This window comes from Notolepis coatsorum (genome assembly GCF_963971535.1).
Source record: "Notolepis coatsorum genome assembly, chromosome: 17".
Lineage (NCBI taxonomy): Eukaryota > Metazoa > Chordata > Actinopteri > Aulopiformes > Paralepididae > Notolepis > Notolepis coatsorum.
This window is the reverse complement of record NC_140181.1, coordinates 34,741,633-34,764,527: the sequence shown is the minus strand read 5'-3', so window position 1 is coordinate 34,764,527 and position 22,895 is coordinate 34,741,633. Positions and strand designations below refer to the sequence as shown.

The window sequence follows — 22,895 nt, the reverse complement described above, 5'->3', positions numbered from 1 at the left end:
CTCCATGCTCTGTAAATAACTTATGTACAAATACAGAGATGCCCCACTATGTTACCTGTTTATTGCACAATGTTGTTTTATTGGATTCTATTATATGTTGTACTACTGAATTGCACATCGTTGAGGGCAAGACCACCTGCATTTCATTGTATACTTGTATGCCGTGACAAATAACTCTTGACTTGACTTGACTAGCTTAGCATATATACTCCATCTATACTTGTTATACTGAATACTACAATGCACTTTACTGCTCCTCTGCACTCTTGTTGGATGCCAACTACATTTAGTTGTACTCTGTATGTGTACTTGTGAAGTGACAATACATTGAATCTAATCTAATAGAACACAAGGCTAGAGACTTAAATAGACGGACAGTAGATATAGTTCAGCTTAGCAATAAGCACCTGTCCATATGGCTAGACTGGGGGGCTTAAGGTAAGCCACAGTGCCCACTACCATCACACAGGTAGTAGAGGTGAACTAATCTCCAGCCTCATACAGTAGAATATATCTTTCTATCCGACACATTAACAGTAAAATATATACCTGTCATACATATGTACAGTAGATTATATCTATCAGACACTTGTACAGTAGAATATCTAGACTCAACCTACTGACCTGGGAGAACCCTGGACTCTACCCACTGACCTGGGACCTGGACAAACCCTGGATTCTACAGACTAGAAAAGCAGAAGGGGTCGTATAGATGAAGTATAAAGGGGGTTTCCAGGCATATCCAGGGCAGCTGATGGCTCATGTTACATGAGGCTGGATGGAGGAACAGCTGAGACACCAGGACAGTCCGTCTGCATGTTGTCTAAGCAGGGTGTCGTTATCCCCTGGAGAGCTGAATCTAGGACTCTACCCACTGACCTGGGACAAACCCTGGACTATACCTACTGACCTGGGACAAACCCTGGACCCTACCTACTGGCCTGGGGAAACCCTGGACTCTACCTAGGCATAATGTCAGTTAAGGCCATGGGTAGGTAGGGAATTTATTTTATTTTATTCTTTCCCACAGCGACTATGGATAGGGAATTTCTTTATTTAATTAAAATGTTCACAACAACATGGATGCATGTACTCTGCCAGCATGTTTAATATCCATAATATTAAAGGTTCGACTAAGATTTCTATGAAACTTTATTGTAAAAATGTATATATATATATATATTTTTAAACATCAAATAAATTGGGTCGCACGTAAATCGGCAGAGTCGGTCGGCAACCGGAAACAATTTCTCTTCTTTTAGGCCCTACTGGCCTGGACAAACCCTGGACTCTACAGACTGTAGGGGTCATATAGATTAAGTATGAAGGGGTTTTCAGGCATTTCAAGGACAGCCGACGGCTCATCTTACATGAGGCTGGATGGAGGAACAGCTGAGACACCGATTCACAGAGACAGACACAAGGACCGTGTGCGTGTGGAAGTGAGTCCATTATATCTAAGCAGGGTGTGGTTATCCCCTGGAGAGCTGATCTAGCCAATCTAGGTCATTATGACCCCCTGAGTCATAGCAGCAGCAGCATCTGAACAATGTCAGATGGCAATCATCAACTGTATTGTTCCATCCTATGATGGCAGACACACCAGAGTAGATACACCGCCATGACTGGCTCAAACATGGCCGACACTAGCCTAGCTTAAAACTCTGGGAGTGGCTAGGCTAGCTAGCAGCCAGATAGCTTTCTACTGAACGCACAAAGAGGAAATAGGTATCCATCTTTTTGTCTGACTCTGGAGAAGCCGGTAAGCGCATATCACATAATGTTGCACATAATGAGTGTTCCTGTAACCTCAAGCCTGACGGGTCCGGTACCGGACCCAAGCCATAAATCCATCTCTCCAGACTGTATGGATTAATGTTTTTTTTTTTTTTTTAATAGTAAAGACCCTAATCCTGTCAAAACAGCAGTCATAGTGTATATTTTCAACAATACGTTTGTTTACCAATACATACCGGTAGGTTAAAGTGTTATTAGTGAAATATCAGTTTAGGAAATGCATTGATAAACGAGCAAATATCTAAATAAATGCGAGCCGCCATTTTGTTTGTAGTCATTATGATGAAGGACAGAAGGGGCTTTCAATGAGCGTTGAAATTTTGAAAAATGACACTACCCAGCCCAAGCCAGCTGCCATCAATCAAATTACTTTTCGGGATTATCTACCACAACACTGAACGTTATTGGCATAAATTAGAACGCAGTTAGTTTATCTACCTTTCTGTGAACATTTAGCAAAAATCTCTGTTGCAATCCAATTCAAAATGGCAGAGCAGTTTCCATAATAAAAACTGTAGAACAGTAGATTTCATTCACGGTTCTTGCTGCACGCCTGGTGATGGTAAATCCTAATTGAACTCTGCCATTGGAAAGAGAAGATTTGGCCCGATCCATAGATTTGTGACTGCTATAATAAAGGTAATTTATAGGCCTGATATTCTATAATAATATTTCAAATTGCATGTGTCCGGATGGCAGAATTCAGTACTGTATCTACAAAACCTTCCGTTTATTAATTTCCCTTTATTCATTTGCTTAGATTTTTTGTACAAGTGATCTCAAGAAGGTGCTCAACGAGCTCAGTGGCAGGTTTTCATGTCTGGTCATTTGTAGCATGGTGTTATTCACAGTCAAATAAATCATAATTTATATTCTCCTTTGTTTCATCACAATTTACTCAAGCCTATTTCTGACACTGGGAATACATTCCCTGAGATCCATAGATGTTCCTAGATACCAAGAATATGCAAATGGTCCTTGTAGAAGTGGAGCAATCTTCCATTTACTTAGGTATGAAAATAGGGCTAGGGCTTAAGAGGTTAAGACAGGGCTCTACAGTGCGAGCATTTCACTCGCATTTGCCCCTTAAAAAATAGATTTGTGCGAACCGGACAAATCATTTAGGAGCACGGTGTGCGAGTAATGGTTTTGGGTAGTGGGCGTGTCAAAGCGGAATTGTCATTACATAATATACACCGAGCAGTGCGGACCTTCAATTTTAGAAGCTACAGGTATGACATCTAACTATTCAGCCCTGCGTTTGACAGCTCTGTGACAACTTCTCACGAGTTACGCTGTTATGTGTAAGGAAAACTCTGCGAGCAATGGTCTAAACGCACCTCTTGGCGGTAAAAACCTCTCCCGCCGCAGTTTCTATGTGTAAGGAAAAGTCCGCGAGCAATGGTCTAAACGCACCTCGTCGCGGTAAAACTCTCCGTCTGTCTCTCGAAAACTCTGCAAGCTTTGCATCCCCTCTCCTGATTCCTCATCCTATTTCATTCAAAAATATATTGATGGACATTAGCTATAGTATATATAGCTCAGCAGCTGTAACAATCATTTAATTATTTACATTTCAACAGTGTCAAAATATTAATTTAAATTATAATGAATTGTATAAAGAACTTTCCATGTCTGTCATCTAATAATATATTCAATTACCTTTCCTATCTGTATCGAAGTCAAAATGTTGGTATCGTGACAACACTACAACATACAAAATCAGCTGGACAACCTATATCCTTTGTCTAGTAGGCATGGACCAATGTGTGATTTTGGTGGCGCTATTGCACAGATGTTTGTCCCTTAGTATGCACACACAGTATAATATGCATGTAATAAAAGTTTGTTAATAAACTCTGGTACTTTTTTCACTGCGCTCCTAAATTTCTTTGTGTGCTCCTAAATTTTTTCATTCAGGAGCACATGTGCTCCTTGGGAAAAAGGTTAGCGTAAAGCCCTGGGTTAAGAGGACATTAACACACACACACACAACACAAAAGGAAGTCACCTGTAGCCGTAGGTGTTCCTTAAACATTGCACCAACCTATTCCATAGAAACCAGCTAGACTTTGACAAACTACAGCATAAAACCATGTTTTATAATGTGCACATCATACAGTACAGGCAGCCAGGGTAGCATGTTTTAAATGTAGGTTCAATTGTCCCTCTATTAGGTCATTGCTGTAGTGAGGCCGGGAGTCAGAGGTTAAGATACAATAAATATCTGTACAGGGCCACAATGGACACACTGACTAGACCATAATCAATATATCAGATATTACACTAGCCCATAATCAATACATGACATTACACTAGCCCAGTGGTCGGCAATAGGAAATTGGCCCGCCAGCAATAATACCTGGCCAGTCCGATTATTTTGATTATAAAAAAATAATTTTTTTTTTTTAAATCAGACGACTAGGCTAGGGCTATACATTAAGCTATAATGTCCAAACAGAAACCACCACCACCTAAAGAATGCTTATTATACTTTGTTTTATCCATGTTGAGAGTGAATAACAGGTAGGCAGCGAGGTGCAATGTAGCGCTTGCGCAACATAAAAAAAGTCGGTGGACAGTGACGGTGCTGAAATAACAAACGAGCAGTGTGGTGTGAAATTAAAACACCAGTTCAGTAAGTCATTCAAACTTTATCTTTACTTGTATATGACTGACGGCACCACACATGTGAACAGTAACAATGCAATTAAACTGACGTCAAATCTGAGCAAAAAAGCTGAATCCGCTTCAAGAAGATGCACTACATTAGGTATAAGGAATTACAACAAGACATTCATTAACTAAATACAATTTGGTTTTTAACCCTCTAAAGCCGGGCACAACACTAGACATGTTTTGTAAAACATTAAATATAGTTGGATCCGTTTGTGATAAAGAATCGCAGTCGCTTTATTGTATCGATTGTCATCTCAAAATGTTGTGCATCTCTCCCGAGATTGCGCGGATGTAAAGCATAGAATCTTGAAATATCTAGATTGGTTGTTTTCTCTGGACTGCATCTAAGCCGCTGTATCTATCCATTTATCATATATCTATGTCTGTCACTATAGCCAATTGAAAATAAAAATAAATGTCTCAAGTCCAGTGCGCTCCACAGAACGGGCCGTCAGATAGACGCATTGGTTGCACATAATGTAGGATAGACAGATAGAGAGGCGCTCGTCTCTGGTTTTATTATGCCACCTATGCAGCTCGTTTATTTTTATCCATTCTCTGCCTCCGCCACAAATGTCTTAGTTATAAGGTGGTCCGTCAGAGTTAAAACATTTTCACTATCAATAAATTAGCCATCGTTTTTGGTTCTGGCCCACCATACAATGGCTTGGACAAAATTTGGTCCGAGGCCAAACTTAATTGCCTACCCCTGCACTAGCCCATAATAAATAAATCAGACATTACACATCAATATCAGTAGCCAGGCTGGATGGGTTAAAGTCACTTTCATCTCAATCCAATGAGAAAGAGCATTTCCTTTTAAAATGTGAAGAAAGGGGTACTTTCATATTACATCTATGAAAATATTATAAAAAAATAAAGAATTCCATCAAAGTGGCTTTACACTAAGGGGCAGAGGTAGTGAGAAAAACAACAGACGAGCGTAACAAACACAAGGATGGATGGCGGGGCTAAGAGAAGGCAGTGGAGAAGACTGGTTTGTAAGCAGGATTAGAAAACTGAGGGGGACAGTCTCTAATGTCTTAGGGGAGGGTGTTCCATTGCATGGAGAAGAGATCTGGGCAGAATAGACTGCCCCATCTGATCTCTGAAAACACGCTCCCTGCGGAGCACACCTTGTGACAAGTCTTCCGATAAGATAAACCATGGTGCATTAATTTGGAAAGACCTACTCCAAATGCTATTTATAGGGTTTGACAATAATTACACTCAGTTAATTGTAAAATAGACATGAGTCATACCGAACATGTCGGTTTTGAAACTCTAATGCAGGGGTCTCAAACTCAATTTACCTGGGGGCCGCTGGAGGTGGAGTCTGGGCCGCATCAAATATTATATATATGATTTTTATTTTTGCAAAATAAACTCTGCCTCTTTGTTAACTACAACAAGCAATGCCGTTTGAGATGAGGCAAGACTCGGCACAGACAGAATTGTGTTCATTGTGCTCCTTTTATAAAGCTTCAAATGACGGCTTACAATATTTGATGAAAGCAAAGTGTTGTTTGTCTAAGATTTAAACTTTACAGCACTGACAAGGTTGAACAAAGTGCTGTACAAGTCCCACAACATAAATTAAAAAAATATTTCAAGTAGGGGGCCGCAAAATATCATCCAGCGGGCCGCAATTGGCCCACGAGTTTGAGACCCCTGCTCTAATGCATGAAAGCTTATTCCGTCTGTTGCAGTTTTCCTATTCTACCGATTGGTGCCATGTACGCACGATCGGAACTGTGCGTAGATGTACGGACAATCTCAAGCACACGTTCATATTGATAAATCCCACACTTTGCAGGGGGAATTGTCCGGAATCCACATTTTACTTGTCAGGCAAGTAACCGGAGACGATCCCAGTCATCGCCCACCATCAGAACAGCGTGTCTTTCGACCACCCAGCGTTGGATCAATAAACGCGATCGCGATCAGGAATTGGAATAATCTTTTTGGAGAACATCTGATCTGAGGTAAGGAATCTATTTTACCAGTATTGGGATAATCAGAGCCGTTTTCACCTATATATCAACGTGTCCCATATGTGCTGTGAGTGTGTGTAGCTGATCAGGAAATAAGATACATTTATTTTCAGCACGCTTCTATAGCGTGCATAAGTACACATATACTATCGATAATCTAGCGTTTATTTGAAAACGATTCATAAATAGGCAGAAAAATTACAACATGTTTTGTGTATTACAGTAAAGCGCGATTCCTGCAAAATCTTTTTTTTTCTGAAAGTTTCAAAAAACGAGGGTTTTTCAAAATGGTATAAAACGGAAATTAACAGATTAAAAAACAATCCGTTTCGACAATGTTGACTGCAAACAAGTCATTGATAAGCGACGGTCGTATTAGACAGCCATAATTTAAGATATAGTTTATGCGTTCAATAGAGCGTTGGCACTCAACGGGGTATATAGGACTGGCACGGCCGGCACGGAAAGTGTTAAGGATCCCCATAGCCTTCTGCATATCTACCATTGTCCCTAGCCTACTGCATAACTACTCTTGACCAACTACTCTTAGCCTAAGGACATCCCTTTTCCTAATAAAACGGGGTCGAGCAAGCAGTCTCCACAGGAGACAAACAAGTTTTTTTTTTACTCTTGTGATGAGATCTGGACCAGGGTGTTGTGGCTGTAGGTGGGTGGCTAGATTACCATCAGACTGAGAGCTAACCGTTTATTCCAGCAGGGCGGGTACGAGAGCCATGTGTTCACTTTTTTTTCCCATTTTCTTTTTTGAGATATGTTTTTGGCATTTCGGCACTTTATTGTGGATAGGACAGTCGGAGAGGAAAGTTGGGTGAAGAGATGGGGAGAAGATGCAACACAAGTCCTGGGCCGGATTCGAACCCAGGACGTTGAGAGTACGCTGCAAGCGCAGCTATGTGTTCACTCCTTGACCTTATCCAGGCGTACGTGGCTGACCTTGTAGGCAAGATGCACACATATGCTAGCCGTGCCCCAGGCCACATACCGTAACTTAACATTGGAGACGCATGCTGTAACATTTGCCCTTATGGTGTGAAGTGACTGGGGTGAGTAGCGGTACTATGGGTTAAACTCACTCTCATCCTCAAAAGACACATTACAAAGAAGTGAGTTCACTTCTCATGGTATAGCGGTCTGCATTGTTGCCCGCAGCGTGAGAGTCGAAACCCGGGTTCGAAACTCCCTCCAATGTTCCCTCTAATTAATTTTTGGTCTGAGAAAACAGAAACCTCCTGAGCAGACATCAGCAACTACCGAGCAACATATGGCAATTGCCGATTAACCGGTTAGTTGATAAGCGGCGGTTCGTAAAAAAATCTGAGAATCTTAATTTCCCTTAATGTCTAACATAATATATACATTTTGCTGATACAGAGAAATAATACAAAAAGGCATATTATATTCCTTAATCAAATATTTATTTGACCATTGATTGACGATACAGAGCATAGTCCTTACTTTGGCTGGGTTGGTGGCGTCAGTCGTGTCAATTTTATCTTTTTAGGAGGCTGACTAGTCATTATTTTATTAAGTGAATTATAATGAGACTTCAAGGGTGACTAGTGATTTTTTTTAAAGAGGACACTCTGCCTTCAGCCTCAAGATACTTAATCAAAGTTTACTCAAAGATGCCTTATCATTATAATATATTTAAATTATACCTCCTCTGTATAGATATAAAATTAGTTTATATTATTTTATATAACAAAATAATATCTCTCTATAACCAAAGTTACTCAACATGCTGTATTATGCCTAAAGTAATCTGACAAATCTCAAGAAAATAACTAAATCAACCTAAGACAAATATATATTTTCAAGTCTTACTGGACAAAATAAATAAGAAAAATATGATGTAATGTTCTAAATAATACCTCTTCTGTATTAGAAAATCCAGCTTTAAAAAATATATCTTTATCTTTTCAATGTAATGTAAATTATAAAACAGTAACCTCAAAGATACTAATTAAAAAGTGCACTATGCAGTTTCAGATGTTGCAATTAGTGTACTAAACTAAATTACACACATAATCCATTTAATAAGCATCTTATCAAACCAAAACATCATTTTGAGGCATCAAAATAGTTTAATTATTTTCTTTCTCCCTCTGTATAGCTGCATTCTTCAATCAATTCAGTCAACTTTGCCATCAAACTCTCGCCTCGCACTGCTTGTTTGTAATGTTTTGCTGTGTCCATGTGAGCTTTGAGATCGCCAGCACCTTTATTAGACACATAAAACATATGGTCAAGCTTTGCACGCGTTGCACTCCGCTTCCAATTAGTCTCGACCGGGATGATAAATTGGAAATTCTCTCTGCAGTTAATCTACATTTTCGCGTTTGCATTGTGAGGAGCCAGCAATGCTGGTTGGATCTGTCCACTTCCTCATCAGTTGTGCGTGTCTGTGAGCGTGCAGTAGCGCTGCCCACAAAGCACTGAAAGCGGGGCTTCTCTTGGTAACGTCACACGCAACAGGTTACCGTTAGGGATGTCCCGATAATTTTTTTTTTGCTCCCGATCATGTGATTTTTAGTATCTACAGATACCGATATTTCCCGATCTGATCACAAACAAATAAAAATAAATTATATATATATTTATTTTTTATCCCAATTTCTCACATTACATTCACCCTGAATGTTGACGTTATCCAGGTGAAAAGTTAACTTCATTCACGCGAGGCATTGCAATCCTTGACATAAATCATTTGATGTATAATTAAATATAGTAAAGTTAGACCGCGCTCACAAGTTCTCACACTGGGTGCTGTAATCCCATAAAGTTCAGTATATCAAAGCAGGGTAGCCGGACCAGCACTCACACACGGAGTATTGTCAATAAACATGGCATATTCTGCAGTCCGACCCTCTCATAGGGACAGCGTTTCAGCATTCGCCTAACTATTTTTACAAGAGACAAGCGAATTTATCTAATCTCCTAGTCAAAACTGATTTGCCCTTAAAGAAACCTTCTCATTTTATGTCCAACATCCCAGATGGAAATTTTCCCTGCCAATCCTGTGTTCAGTGCCAGGGTATGATTAAAGATAAATTTTTCGCACATCCAAAAACGGGGAAAAATATCCCAGTCAAAGGACGGATTACGTGTAATTCGTCCAATCTGGTGCATTTGCTAAAATGTCCTTGTAATTTTTCCTATGTGGGCAAAACAACGAGAGCCTTTAAATCAAGAATAAGTGAACACAAATGTGCTGTGAGGAATTTAGATGTCAAGTGTAAGCATACCGTCAACGACCTCAAATATATGGGACTAGAGTTAGTACTCAGGCCAGCGCGAGGTGGAGACAGACACAAGCTGCTGGTTTCTGGTCTGATTAAAGATGTTGTTTGTTGCCAAACTAGAGGCATGATTCACAAAGATGCCCAATGGATAATTTGAAATTAATTAATTCAATTAAGTAAAGTGGCTCAATTAGCCCTATAAATTAAAGGGCATGCTATATGTTATCAAGTTTCTGGTAATTTTGTTTTGTATTGTTTATAAATATGTATTGATGATAGATATATCTATACATATGTATAAATTATGATTGGACTCTATTTGATAGGTCATTCATTTAGTCATATTGCATAGGCACACCTGCGTTGTGATGTCATTTCCTGCCGTGTCATTTACCTGCCAGGTGTATTTAACCATCACCTTGAATGCATTTCCAGTGCTAGCCATACCACTGATGAAGGACATTGTCCGAAACATGTCTGCTTTTGATTCAGGCTGCCAATAAAAAACATTGAACCTGTGAGTGCTGGTCCGGCTACCCTGCTTTGATATAATGTATAATTAAATCAAAGGAAATGCGTTTGGGTCTGAGAGTGTGGCTGGTCTGCCGTTCTGCAGCTGGATACTATTGGTTTGTTTTGGCAAAATTCTTCTGCTCTGCGTGACAATAAATAAATGATATGCAATTTAAAACCAAAACTAAGGCCTCAGTATGACGTGAACATGGTCATATTTGTTGAATAAAAAAAAACTCACTTTCATCCTCAAAAGACAGACACGTTACAAAGAAGTGAGTTCTGTGCCGTTGCCCGCGGCATGGGAGACCCGGGTTCAAAACTCCCTCGGGGCATTGAAGTTTAAGGCGACGATGTCACAACCGTTACATAATGACAATACATTTTAATCTAATCTCTAATATAATAAATAGTAAACATATTCTAAACAGCACATGGAAATTAAGCACATCCACCACAGAAAAAAAACCTGGAAACAGCCTCCGTGTCTCCAGGTCATAATGTGTGTGCGGACTGTGCGCGTGTGTGGGTGGCCATACTGGAGGAGGAAAACAAGGGAGCAATGCCCTCCTGTGGCTGCCAGAGGTACAGCATGGCTATTTCAAATAACTGACACTGAACTACAAGTCAAATGTCTACCTGTGCCTCCTACCCCAGTCCCCACAGCCCTGTAGACATGCATCTGCACCTCATACCACAGCGCTGTAGACTATATGGAGCCTCTGTTCACTATATTCGAGAGCCTCAGACACATGTCAGTCTTTGTTTCTGGAATCACAAAACTGTTAATCAATAAACAATGACTGTCGATCACATTTTGTCATCACATTGCATTTTGAGTGGATATAACCTTTGTGCATTAGTGTATATATATATATTTGTGTGTAGTAGTAGGCTTGCCACAGTAGTTCGATACCAGTGTTAAGTCATCCACCAGGTACATTACTTGCCCACCGGTGTATGCCCCCCCCCCCCCCCCCCCTTTAATTAGAAATAAAAACCATTTAGTAAATTCTCACATATCAGTGTCCACACTGCGGCTCGGTCATCGACTGACACACACAACACATTCTCTGCTCCCTTTCTTCTTTCCAAGTACTTCATAAACCTCCATTATCCCCCTTTCCTTTACCGTTTCAGTGGCACAACCAATGGTGCTAAACGTGTTTATCAAGCGTGTAAATCACCAGACAACATTATAAACTGAACGTGCGGACAGCAGCTATTTTTAGGTTTAATTTTCACTTGGCTTTAACTTCACGTGAAGGAGAGAAAGGAGGCTCTAGAGGCGACAAGACATGTTATTAGAACAATAGCGGAGGATGCAGAATATTTTGGATTAAACCCAGCGAAAGCCAAGACTGGAGGAGATCAGAGGACCAGTCTAGAGCAGCAGAAGTATGCTTGCACGATGCACTAAATAAGGCTGCAGCTACATAGGTCCGTCTGCAAAGGAACAGATAGAAAAGTGACGGAAGGCATTACTGTCAGTTAATTAGATTTTTAATTAGAACCTAATGTCAACTCAGTCTGTCCAACAAATGGATACTAATCATTAAAAATGAATTAAAGAGATTTAGACGGAGCGGATCAATGTAGCTGCATAAGGCAAAAGTAAGCTCTACAGAAATTTTGCTGAGTTTATTAGTCATGGGAAATTGTGCATCACTGTGGCAACCCTAGTGTGTACCTGCTGCAGTTCCTCATTTGCCTCCATGTATTTCCTGGCAGCGTCGCTGGCTCCCTCAGCCTGCTTCTTAAAGGCCTCGTTGGACGCCATCAGAGTGGCCTGCTGGGAGAGGAGAGTGGCCAGGCGACGCAGCAAACTGACAGAAAGACAGACAGACGATAATGCATAAACAGACACATATGACCCTTTTCCAACACGGGAACGAGGGACCTTTTGAGGAACTCCCATTTCCACCGACATTTAACATCCATTTCGCCAGTGTCATCAGCTTTCAACTAGGAAATGTGAAATGCATATTATAAGCTCATAAATCTAGTGATCTATGCACAAAAATATATTTCTCATGCAAATGTTAGTTACTACAATATTGTTTAAACTAAGCAGGGGAAGTGTGTGCAGGTTAAGTATTTAAAATGTAGCTAATGCCTAAACTAAGCAGGGGAAGTGTGTGCAGGTTAAGTATTTAAAATGTAGCTAATGCCTAAACTAAGCAGGGGAAGTGTGTGCAGGTTAAGTATTTAAAATGTTGCTAATGCCCATTGCAATTCAGGAGCAGAGAAGATCAACAATATACTATAAGCCCCGTTTGTGAGTATGTGCAAGTTAAAGTACTACAGGAGACATAGGGGTCAACGAATATTCTAATTGTTAAAACACACATTAGATTGTAAAAATGTACTCTTCATTAAACAAAACACAATACAGTCATAACAATAAACACGACATAGTAACAACAATAATGACAATGGAAATAACACAAAAAAATACAAATTATTTTTATAAATATGCACAACAATAGATATTCGAATATCATCCCTTTTTCTTTTTTTGAAAAAATATTCAAATGTCATTTTTGGCCAATTTTGACAGCCCTACAGGAGACCAGGTGCGGGATAAAGTACTACAGAAGACCAGGTGCAGGATAAATCTTGTTCTAGTACTTTATTACGAAAGGTTAAAAAAGGTTGCTGGTCTGAGATCCGTCCATAAAAGCTGCTACTACACTTATTAGAATATATATTAGAATACATATTGGCATCAATTCAACCGATCGAGTTGCACCATGGAGACCATTAACTAGGCTGTGGTGGCAAATACCACAACACAGCTAATATTAACTGGAAGTCCCAACAGAAATATATATACGTCAGTGGTCCTAATGGGACTTCTAGGAAACGACAGAATTCACTTTAACTGTTGACCAACGCTACAACTACACTAATACCGTGGCGGTATAGATGACAACTAGGGGACATATTATGGAAAATGGCTGGTTTTTCTATGGATTTGGCAGTCTAATGTTATTTAGGTACTCTCATGCCATTGGTTCAGAATAATTTTTTTGCCCTTTGTGATTTCACAAGCAATGAATTAGCTTTGATTAATCAGTTAGCTGTGCTTTTTGGAGCCAACGCTGCTTACCTAATGTACTGCCATTTGTAAGAGTTGTTTACTCTTGGGTGTGGGGTAACCAGGCAGGGAAGGAATGTACAAAATGTGGCACGTTGCTACACCCACCAAAAACTGTTCAGTAAAATGGAAGAAAGTTGCTGGGAAATAAGATAACCAAAAGATAACCATTGCAAAGATTCAAGGAAGTTGCATAACATTTTTGAAAATATATAGAATATGTCGCCTTTAATAAATCAGGCTCCAGCATGGGTATATTAACCCTTTGATTTAGACAAAGACAGCACTTCCAGGAAACTGACAGCAGTTTCATGCCACAGTTTGGCTTCCAATACTGGCTGATATTACTTCCAACATGGCATCTAGCTAATATTAACTCGTCACTCGTCTTACAGAAGCCTCCCGATTCCAACTATTTAATTGACTGACAGCTGACCTCATGTACAGTCATTTTCATGTACTTGTGCTCGCTCTCTAAACTAAGTTATTAACCGTCTGAAGTTGAATCCCCCCGCCTTTAACTGGGGGACATTGAACAATCAGAAACGGAAGAAAATACAGTATTACATAAGTAATAGTATACCTAGTAATCGTTTTTTAAATTTTGTATTATGTCCCTTGTAATTCTAGTCTTTCCTTATTTTATCCTATCGTTTCTCTTAGTATTCGTGTTTTAATATTTGCATGTCCGATAACATTGCAGCTTTTATAATTTGAATGATGATTTTATAATACCGGTAATCTTATAAAACTCTGTAGTTGTATTCTCATGCAAAATCTAGAAAAGCACTATGTATTACTTTAATAGTATGTTAGTGAATTATTACTTATTATAATTTATATATTAGTGAATTATTACAGTGAATGATATATTATATATACAGTGTGATAAATTATATTATATTTATAATTTATCATGTCTGAACCACAGAATCAACATAAGTCACAATTTGAGTCTAAAATAATTTTTCTGCACATAAACAAGCATGTATACAGACCTCCGTGTCACTATTCTCTGGCTCTTAACATACATACCCCTGCGTCACCATGCTCTGGCCCCCCCGACATACAATACATTTGGCCCTCCTGAGAATACAATTTAGTATCCTTGCCTTTGAGAAATCAGCCACAAACATGCATGGCTAAATGCAGCTGCTATTGTAGATACCACACAAGCACACAATCTGCATGAGTGATAATGTAGATTTATACTAACTTGGTTATATAATACACAGGCTCTAGCCTATATCATGTCATGCCTTTATGGAAGCCAGCATTCAACACTTCCATTCACAGCCAAATATAGAATGAAGCGCAGACACACACGCGCCCACCCATAGTTAGCCCGGACATTTCAGAAGTGCCTACAAGATGTATTTGGCAGCACCAGCAGGGAGGTCAGTGCCCGGTTAGATGCCAGGCCGGGCCGGGATCAGAGGTCAGCAAGGGTCAAATTCACAAGATGTCTGCCTCCATTATACTGACATCATAGGCAGAGGCCTCGCAGATTTTGGGCCTCGAAGTTCTTACCACCCCTCCAGTGTGAGAGACGGCCTACAGTACCGGCAAGGTCCGACGGGAGGCGGGCGCCTAGACTAATCATTGCGAGGCTCCACAGTCTGCGCACAAAAGAGCTGATCATGCGGGCGGCCCGCTCCAGGAGGGGGCAATTGCGCTTGGGTGACTGTAAAGTGGCCATCTTTGAGGACTTCACGCCCGATGTTCTAGCTCAGAGGGAAATATCGAGAGGTCATGTCCCTTCTGTGGAAGATGGACCTCCGCCCAACTTTGCCATTTCCAGCCAGACTTTCAGTGAAATGAAGGGAGAAGAACAGGCAGGTATGGTCGCTAATAAGGGCGGAGGAGTATGTGAAAAAAGAGGGGATTGACCCTGGAAATGGCACAGAGTGACTGCTGCTCGAGGTCCTTCAAACTAATTTAACATTTGCCTGGATTACCACTCTAACAAACTGGACTCATGCTCGTGTGACTAGCTGACATGTACTCACAAATACGTGGAATGACAGTTATCGTAACAGGTTAACCTTGGTTTGTTTAGCCAAGCTAGCTGGACAATTGCTACACGTGCACATTCAAGCTAACTGGACATATGAACGAATAGACAACAAGTGAGTGGAGTGACACTGTGCTATCGTGAGTCGTGACAGGCTAAGCTGGCCTTATGTTTATTTGATTTTTTTCTGTTAAATTAAGCTAGCTGTTCAATTGCTGGAGTGCTACACGTATCCATGTGTGCTAACTGGACACGGCTATTTGTGGGAATCTCAATACATTTAGCCGATGCTTTTATCCAAAGAGACTTAAAAGTTCTGTACGACAAGTCATCAGGAAGGGTACAACTCTATCAGCTGAGTAACAATGTTCATCAAAGTGTTGAGTGCTACAGTGTAGGTTAGTTTATTAGGACAAGTGCAGTGTAAGGTTAGTTAGGGTTAGATTTTTTATATATATTTTAGACTACATGAGGTAATGTTATATACAGGGTCAGAACATAGGCTACATGAGGTAATGTTATATACAGGGTCAGAACGTAGACTACATGAGGTAATGTTATATACAGGGTCAGAACGTAGACTACATGAGGTAATGTTATATACAGGGTCAGAACGTAGGCTACATGAGGTAATGTTATATACAGGGTCAGAACGTAGGCTACATGAGGTAATGTTATATACAGGGTCAGAACGTAGACTACATGAGGTAATGTTATATACAGGGTCAGAACGTAGGCTACATGAGGTAATGTTATATACAGGGTCAGAACGTAGACTACATGAGGTAATGTTATATACAGGGTCAGAACATAGACTACATGAGGTAATGTTATATACAGGGTCAGAACGTAGACTACATGAGGTAATGTTATATACAGGGTCAGAACGTAGGCTACATGAGGTAATGTTATATACAGGGTCAGAACGTAGGCTACATGAGGTAATGTTATATACAGGGTCAGAACGTAGGCTACATGAGGTAATGTTATATACAGGGTCAGAACGTAGACTCTCATAATGTTAGCTCCGTTCTTTCTCTCCCTCCGATCTCCATCTCAGCTGGCTGTTCCCTCACCGTTCTCTCCATTCTCCCCATGTTCTCCATCTCAGCCTGACTGTTCTCTCCATCTCAACCAAGATGTTCACATCTCAGTCCTCTCGCTGTTCTCCATCTCAGCGGTTAGCATCTAACCAGAGTGCAGAGACGCTTGCAATCTGCCTCCCTTGACAGTCTCTCTGTATATATAAAATATTGTTTCATAATATTAACATGCACATCTTAATTTAATCTAACTAAGTCACTCTGAAGAGCAGCATCTTACTTGGTCTCACGTACAGTAGCCATCCCCCTCTTCATCCAATGTTAGCACTGTGCCACCCAGAGAGGTGTGGCTGAACCCATCCATAGTGTAAAATAGTGGGCGGCTAGGTAGCGCCATGGACTAAGCACTCGCCTACCACCGCAGAGACTCTGGGATCGAATCCAGCTGTCAGCGGTACCTCCGGCTTGGTTAGTCGTCCCTACTAACGCAATGGCAGTGTTAGCGAGTGGGAAGCCGGTGGGGTATGAGTCCTGGTCGTTGTAAACTGCGACTCCTGCCCGTTTAGCAGAGAGGGGATCTGGGGGAAATAGCGTGAACCTCCCCATGCGTTAAGTTGCCCCAGTGAAACTCCTCGCTGTCAGGTGAAAAGAAGCGGCTGGCGACTCCACATGTATTGGAGGAGGGATGTGATAGTTATACACCCTGCCCAGGCCGACAGTGGGGCAATGCACGCAACGACCAGGAAGGGAATTGGCATAACGACTAAATTGGGATGGGTGAAAAATACAGAAAGCTCACAAATAAGTAGTGTTGCAGATAGCGGAAGGGGAAGATAATTCCACCTGAAATAGTCGGCCAATGCCCACAGTCTCCAGACTAGTGTCTCCTCCTAGACGTACTACAACAAGAACACGGTGCATTTCCTATGAGCCACCACTAGAGCGGCTCACCATGAGTTACTGAAAGAGAGTTAGTGACATTGCTTGTCATATAGATGCCGCTTCTCATCCAATAACCTCAACATGAAACGGAACCACCAACCAGCTCCCCAACCCTCATAGCGGAGGGGCAGTCTCTCCTAGCAGCCTGATGACATCACAGACCTAAATACCCATGGCTAGACGCTGACTTATGGATAAAGATGCCAGGCTAGAGCATTCTCAGCCAATCACATCTTCATTCCAGAGTCTGGCCCCCTAAAAAAAGCTCAGCCAATCACAGATGAGATGGACTCACCTTTCAACGTCGGCCCAATCACGTTCAATCGCCAGAGGACTTGTAAATGACAGGCATTTGTTGGAAAATGTCTTCGTATACAAAAACACGCTCTTACATGGTCACACAAACATGTATAAACCCTCCATGGCCAACACACACACACACCTCCCTCCCAGCCAGCTGTCCAGCTCTGCATTCCTTCAGTAACTGTCTCCTCTATATAGATCCAGCTGAATCCAAATGTAACAAGTCAGAGAAAACCAGCTCTTTCTTCAAGTTGCTCTGTTCCAGGGAAGAGCTTGATTCTAGATAATGAATATATGGCCCATTTTCTGATTCTAGATCATGAATATAAGACTTTATTTTCCTATTCTGGATCATGAATATAAGACCAAGACAATATATAAGCAACTCATGGAATGTGTATGTGTGTGTAGTGTGACTTGCATATGGAATGTGTATGTGTGTGTAGTGTGACTTGCATATTATGGAATGTGTGCGTTAACTTACATATGGAATGTGTGTGTGTGTGTGTAGAGTATGTAGTGTGTGTGTGACTTACAGACACAGCAGCAGGGCGAAGCCAGCGATGTACTCGTTCCTCTGAGCTCTGAACAGCTTCATGTGAATGTGTTCGATGGCCACCGGGTTGCTGGACACGTCTACCTTGTCTGTTACGCTGTACTTGCGCACCTCACGGAATGCATCTACACACAGACAGAGATGCATGTATAAACAAAAACAGATACAAAGAGAAGACACAGTAGAGATTAAGTTTTTCTCCCAGAACTCTTTAAGTGACGGCACTCTCCTCCGGTGTGCATGAACCAGAACTAATTCCAAGATGAGCGCCATCACTTGATAAAGTAGTTCTAGGGGAAAACTACGATGCTCAATGATGACTAAACAGAGCAGCTCTGTGACTTGTTTTAACATCGTAATCGTTTATTCAGTCATCATCTCACAATACAATATGCACAATCATTTGACAATATTTGATTTTACAGTGACTGAAAAGGTACAGACTGAAGCATAATGCTTATACATGCCCGTTCTATATTCTTAACAAAATTAAGACTCCAAAACAGTATTCTAAAAGAAAATAGCAAAAAACAGTATTATTCACCTTTGTCGTTTTCAAAAATAGCTTTACAAACACTTAAAAACCAAAAGCAAATTACTCATTCTTAACTGTATCAGCATTGTTCCACAAGTTAACCCCAATAATAGAAATACACCTTTTAATCCCTTTCTTAGCTTTTTGAACAGTACATTTACAAATCTCAAATAATATTTTCTTTCATGTATTGAAAAAAAACCTTTGCACCCCGTCCAGGAGTAACTTTGCTTTAGCTCATACATTTGCATAATTTTATAATAAAGCAAATCATTACATTTCATAACATGAGACTTTATAAACAATGGATTTGTGTAGTCATAGTAACCAGCCTTAAAAAGGTTCCGAATGGCCCGCTTTTGCAGTAAGACTATTGGATTTACAGTATTTGTAAATCCAGTTGACCCCATACTTCCACACAGTAAGATATGTAAGGAAGTATAAGTGAGCAGTAAATGATGTACAAAGCTTTGTAGTTTAATATATCCTTACATTTATACAATATTGCTACAGACAGATATTTTCCCTTGAATATAGTTAACATGTTGTTACCATGTTAATTTCTGGTCAATAACTACCCAGTACCCCTAAACATTTTATCTCAGAAACTTTCTATTTTTAGTTTTTTTACATCAAATATTTTTAACTCAATATTCCCCTCCATTTCTTTTCGATTACCAAAAACCACACATTTAGTTTGTGGTTTAGACAACTTGTACCAAGCAGAACGGCTCAGTACTAAACAGAACGGCTCAGTGACTTGTTTTAACGTTTTTGGACAACAATGGAGTTCTACGACTTCTGGATATGAGCCATGCTCTGGCGTTGGACTTGTAAAAGGAGACGAAATGCATTGTTGGCTTTGGTCTTTTGGTAGGCCGTGTTGACAAAGAGAAAATGTCTCCTTGTCCTAACGTCAGGGTTTACACAGACCTTCCATCAGGCACCCTGAGCCTGGAATGCTTCACAAGACCTCATTAAACGAGACATATTACCTTCTCTCCAGGAGTTTAAAAACAGTGTTGCCATGCAGGAAGAATGTCCGCACTCATTTCCCTGTGCTTTATATGGATTGTTGTCTTAACGATTTTAATTCTACTCTCATCGTTTCTTACAAATGTATTTACATGTTGTATCTCAATGAGTTAAAGATAATCTGTTGAAGTCCCAGATATTTAAATCTCATAATTCCCTCTTATTTTATTGAAGATCGGCTACTCTAGTACACAGGTGTAATGATATTCCGTTAATAAATGAACCAGACATTGTTATTACCTGCATTGCTTTTACCATTTTTTAGTCTCTGCCTCTGCATTGCTTTTGTTCTGTCAACTCATTTGTATGTCCATTTTACTGCCGCGAAGCACTTTGGGCTGGACTTTTATGAAATAATTAGTGTATTATTATTACCACCAAGTAATGCACAGGTATGCCCACTAAAAGTGCTTGTTTTTGCCACTGAAACGGAAATCTTACTCAAAACAAAAGTATCTCTGAAATCCTGTGCGTTAGGGATGCTACGATTCTCAATATAATGTTGTACCATATGGTACGCCATCTATGGTTCAATACGCACTTGAGGCGGGCCAGTTTGCTCATTTTACTTTTCCATCAAGCCAACTGAAGGATCGATTGTGCTCGCCGGCCCAAAAAACGCGTGGATTATGTATTTACAGGACCCAACACTGTAATCAATAAGCGTGATCAATATTTGGAATGGCGATCAGGAATTGGAATAATCTTTTTGGATAACATTTGATCTCAGGTAAGGAATTTATTTTACCAGTCTTAGGATAATCAGAGCTGTTTTCACCTATATCTCAGCGTTTGCCCTATGCGTGTGTGTGGCTGTGATCGCTGATGAGGAAATGAGTTTTCAGCCCACCTCTATAGCGTGCATAAGTACACATATACTATCGATAATCTAGCGTTTATTTGAAACTGATTCATAAATAGGCCGAAAAAATTACAACGTGTTTGTGTATGCTAGAATATTCCAGTAAATGCCTTTTATCACGGAATCTATATATTTCTTTACAATTCCACGCTCCTGGTCCCAGGACCCGCCCACAACCGAATCACATCACTCCCGCTGTTCGGAGCGGAGAGGGGAGGACAGAGGAGACGAGAGGGGACAATAATCTCTACAAATGGATATGTTGATAGCATCATAACGACTAAATATAAACAGATTCTGTCACGGCGAATGTCTTAGTCTCTTACACAATGTTGGATTGTGTAATCTATGGGTCATGAATCATTGTGGAACAAAAGAAAAATCGCGGATTGATTGATTGATTATTTGCAAATAAATTTCTTCTTCCTTCCCCCTGACTGCAGCGCTGAGCACTCACTCTCACTGTCCGACGCTGGCGTACCCACCCACAAACACTCCTGTCTGAAACGGCGGGGGAGAGTCAGACTGACAGAGAAGCAGCTGAGTGCTGCGCTGTTTTAAGTGAGCATGGTCTATTGAATTGATTAGTTGATTGCTAATTTTATTACTGTACGCCTGGTTTAAAAAAAAAAAAAATTGGGCAAAAAACTTTTTAATTTGCCTACTTTCTATAGAAGCATTTAAGAATGAAGTTCTATAGAAAGTAGGTCTGCATACCCTTAACAATTGTGGGTATTGAGCCGTACTGTATTGTACCCATTCTGCATCTGGTAATAAAATGTTCAATCAATCCTTCCAATAACACACAGTTTGACGAGTTTGTTGGATCCGTTGGATGCACTTCCGAGCTGCTTCCACATGAGGCAACTTCTCTCAATCATTCCAATAACACAGTTGGATGTGTTAGTTGGTTGGATGCACTTCCGAGCTGCTTCCACATGGAGGCAAATTGTCTTTTTTGTTGTTGTGGGAACTACTTTTTCTGGCGGATGGTTCTCAATAAATCTTCGATTAATGTGTGTTTATTGTATAGCAATAAGGTTGGATGAATGTGGCAGTTGTATAAAAGCATTACACCACTTGCAGTCGTGATTTGTGAACAATAAACCATGCCTAGGGGGGGTCTAACCACCCTCGGCTACGCCTCGGGCCTAACGACCACCCCTAGGCATGGTTTATTGTTCACAAACGACTCCTGCGCGTGATGTAATGCTTAAATAAATACCAGTGTTGATTTCGCCTATCTGCCAGAGAAGACTAACCCACTTTCTCATATAAGATGCAGTGGTGTGTATCGGTCACCAGTGATAAATCTAAGAGCAGAATGATCAGCAGAATCTAGTGGTTTAACAGTCAAGGGGGCAGCATTTCTGTAAATCACATCTCCATAATCCAAGACAAATAGAAAGAGTGCTTCAATAACCCTCTTTCTACACATCATTGGGAAACTAGATCTATTCCTGTACAGGAAACAATGATTTGCGTTTGTACATTTCCAAATTGTGCCAACAACGTCACCGACTTGATACAGACGGACACGCTGATGGACCCCAACACTCATGGCTTTACCGAAACACTTTTGTCAAGAAATCTGCCGTTCCATGAGTGGAGAGAGCTGCTGCAGTGCAGACAGAGGCTACATTCACACTGCAAACCATAGTGCTCAATTCTGATTTTATTTGGCTGTTCATTCTCTTTATTATTATTATTTTTTTTATTTATTTAAGTGTGGCCAATATCAGATTCCAGTGTGAACTGGTCACGCTCCTGAACTGACCTGCATGTGCAAAAGATTGATGTAAAAAAGGTCGCAAAAGTTGCATGAAAGTCACATGACTGTTCAGACTGAGGTTGCATTGCAAAAAAGCAGACCTGTATCCGATTTAGGATCACATACAAAAACACCCCAAATGTGATTTGTGCTGTTCACACTGAAAAAAAATCTGATCGAGTCAGATATGAGCAAAGAAATCTGATTTGGGTCACTTTTGTCTGCAGTCTGAACGTAGCCAAAGTTAGTCATGTAACATTGATTATTCCAAATGGTAACTGACAATAAGCAACATTAAGTTAAGCATTGGGTATAAAATTATTACAATAAGCAACATTAAGCATTGGGTATAATGTTATTACAATAAGCAACATTAAGCATTAGGTATAATGCCATTAGAATAAGCTCAATAAACTGATCATATTTGACTGGAATTTCTCCCATTGAAATCTTCCTGTTTTTCCTCCTCTCTCACCCAACACAGATTG

General features: G+C 40.4%; 1 protein-coding gene across 1 annotated transcript in view; it reads right to left on the bottom strand.

Annotated features, from left to right (window-relative positions):
• bcap31 (B cell receptor associated protein 31) overlaps positions 1 to 22,895 on the bottom strand; it is a 63,285-nt gene that overhangs the window by 24,796 nt on the left and 15,594 nt on the right. The window contains exons 4-5 of the mRNA XM_084332729.1: positions 18,185 to 18,329; positions 11,937 to 12,072 (exon numbers count right to left, since the gene is read on the bottom strand). Coding sequence (XP_084188855.1) covers positions 11,937 to 12,072; positions 18,185 to 18,329 — 281 coding nt within the window. The remainder of the gene's footprint in view (positions 1 to 11,936; positions 12,073 to 18,184; positions 18,330 to 22,895) is intronic.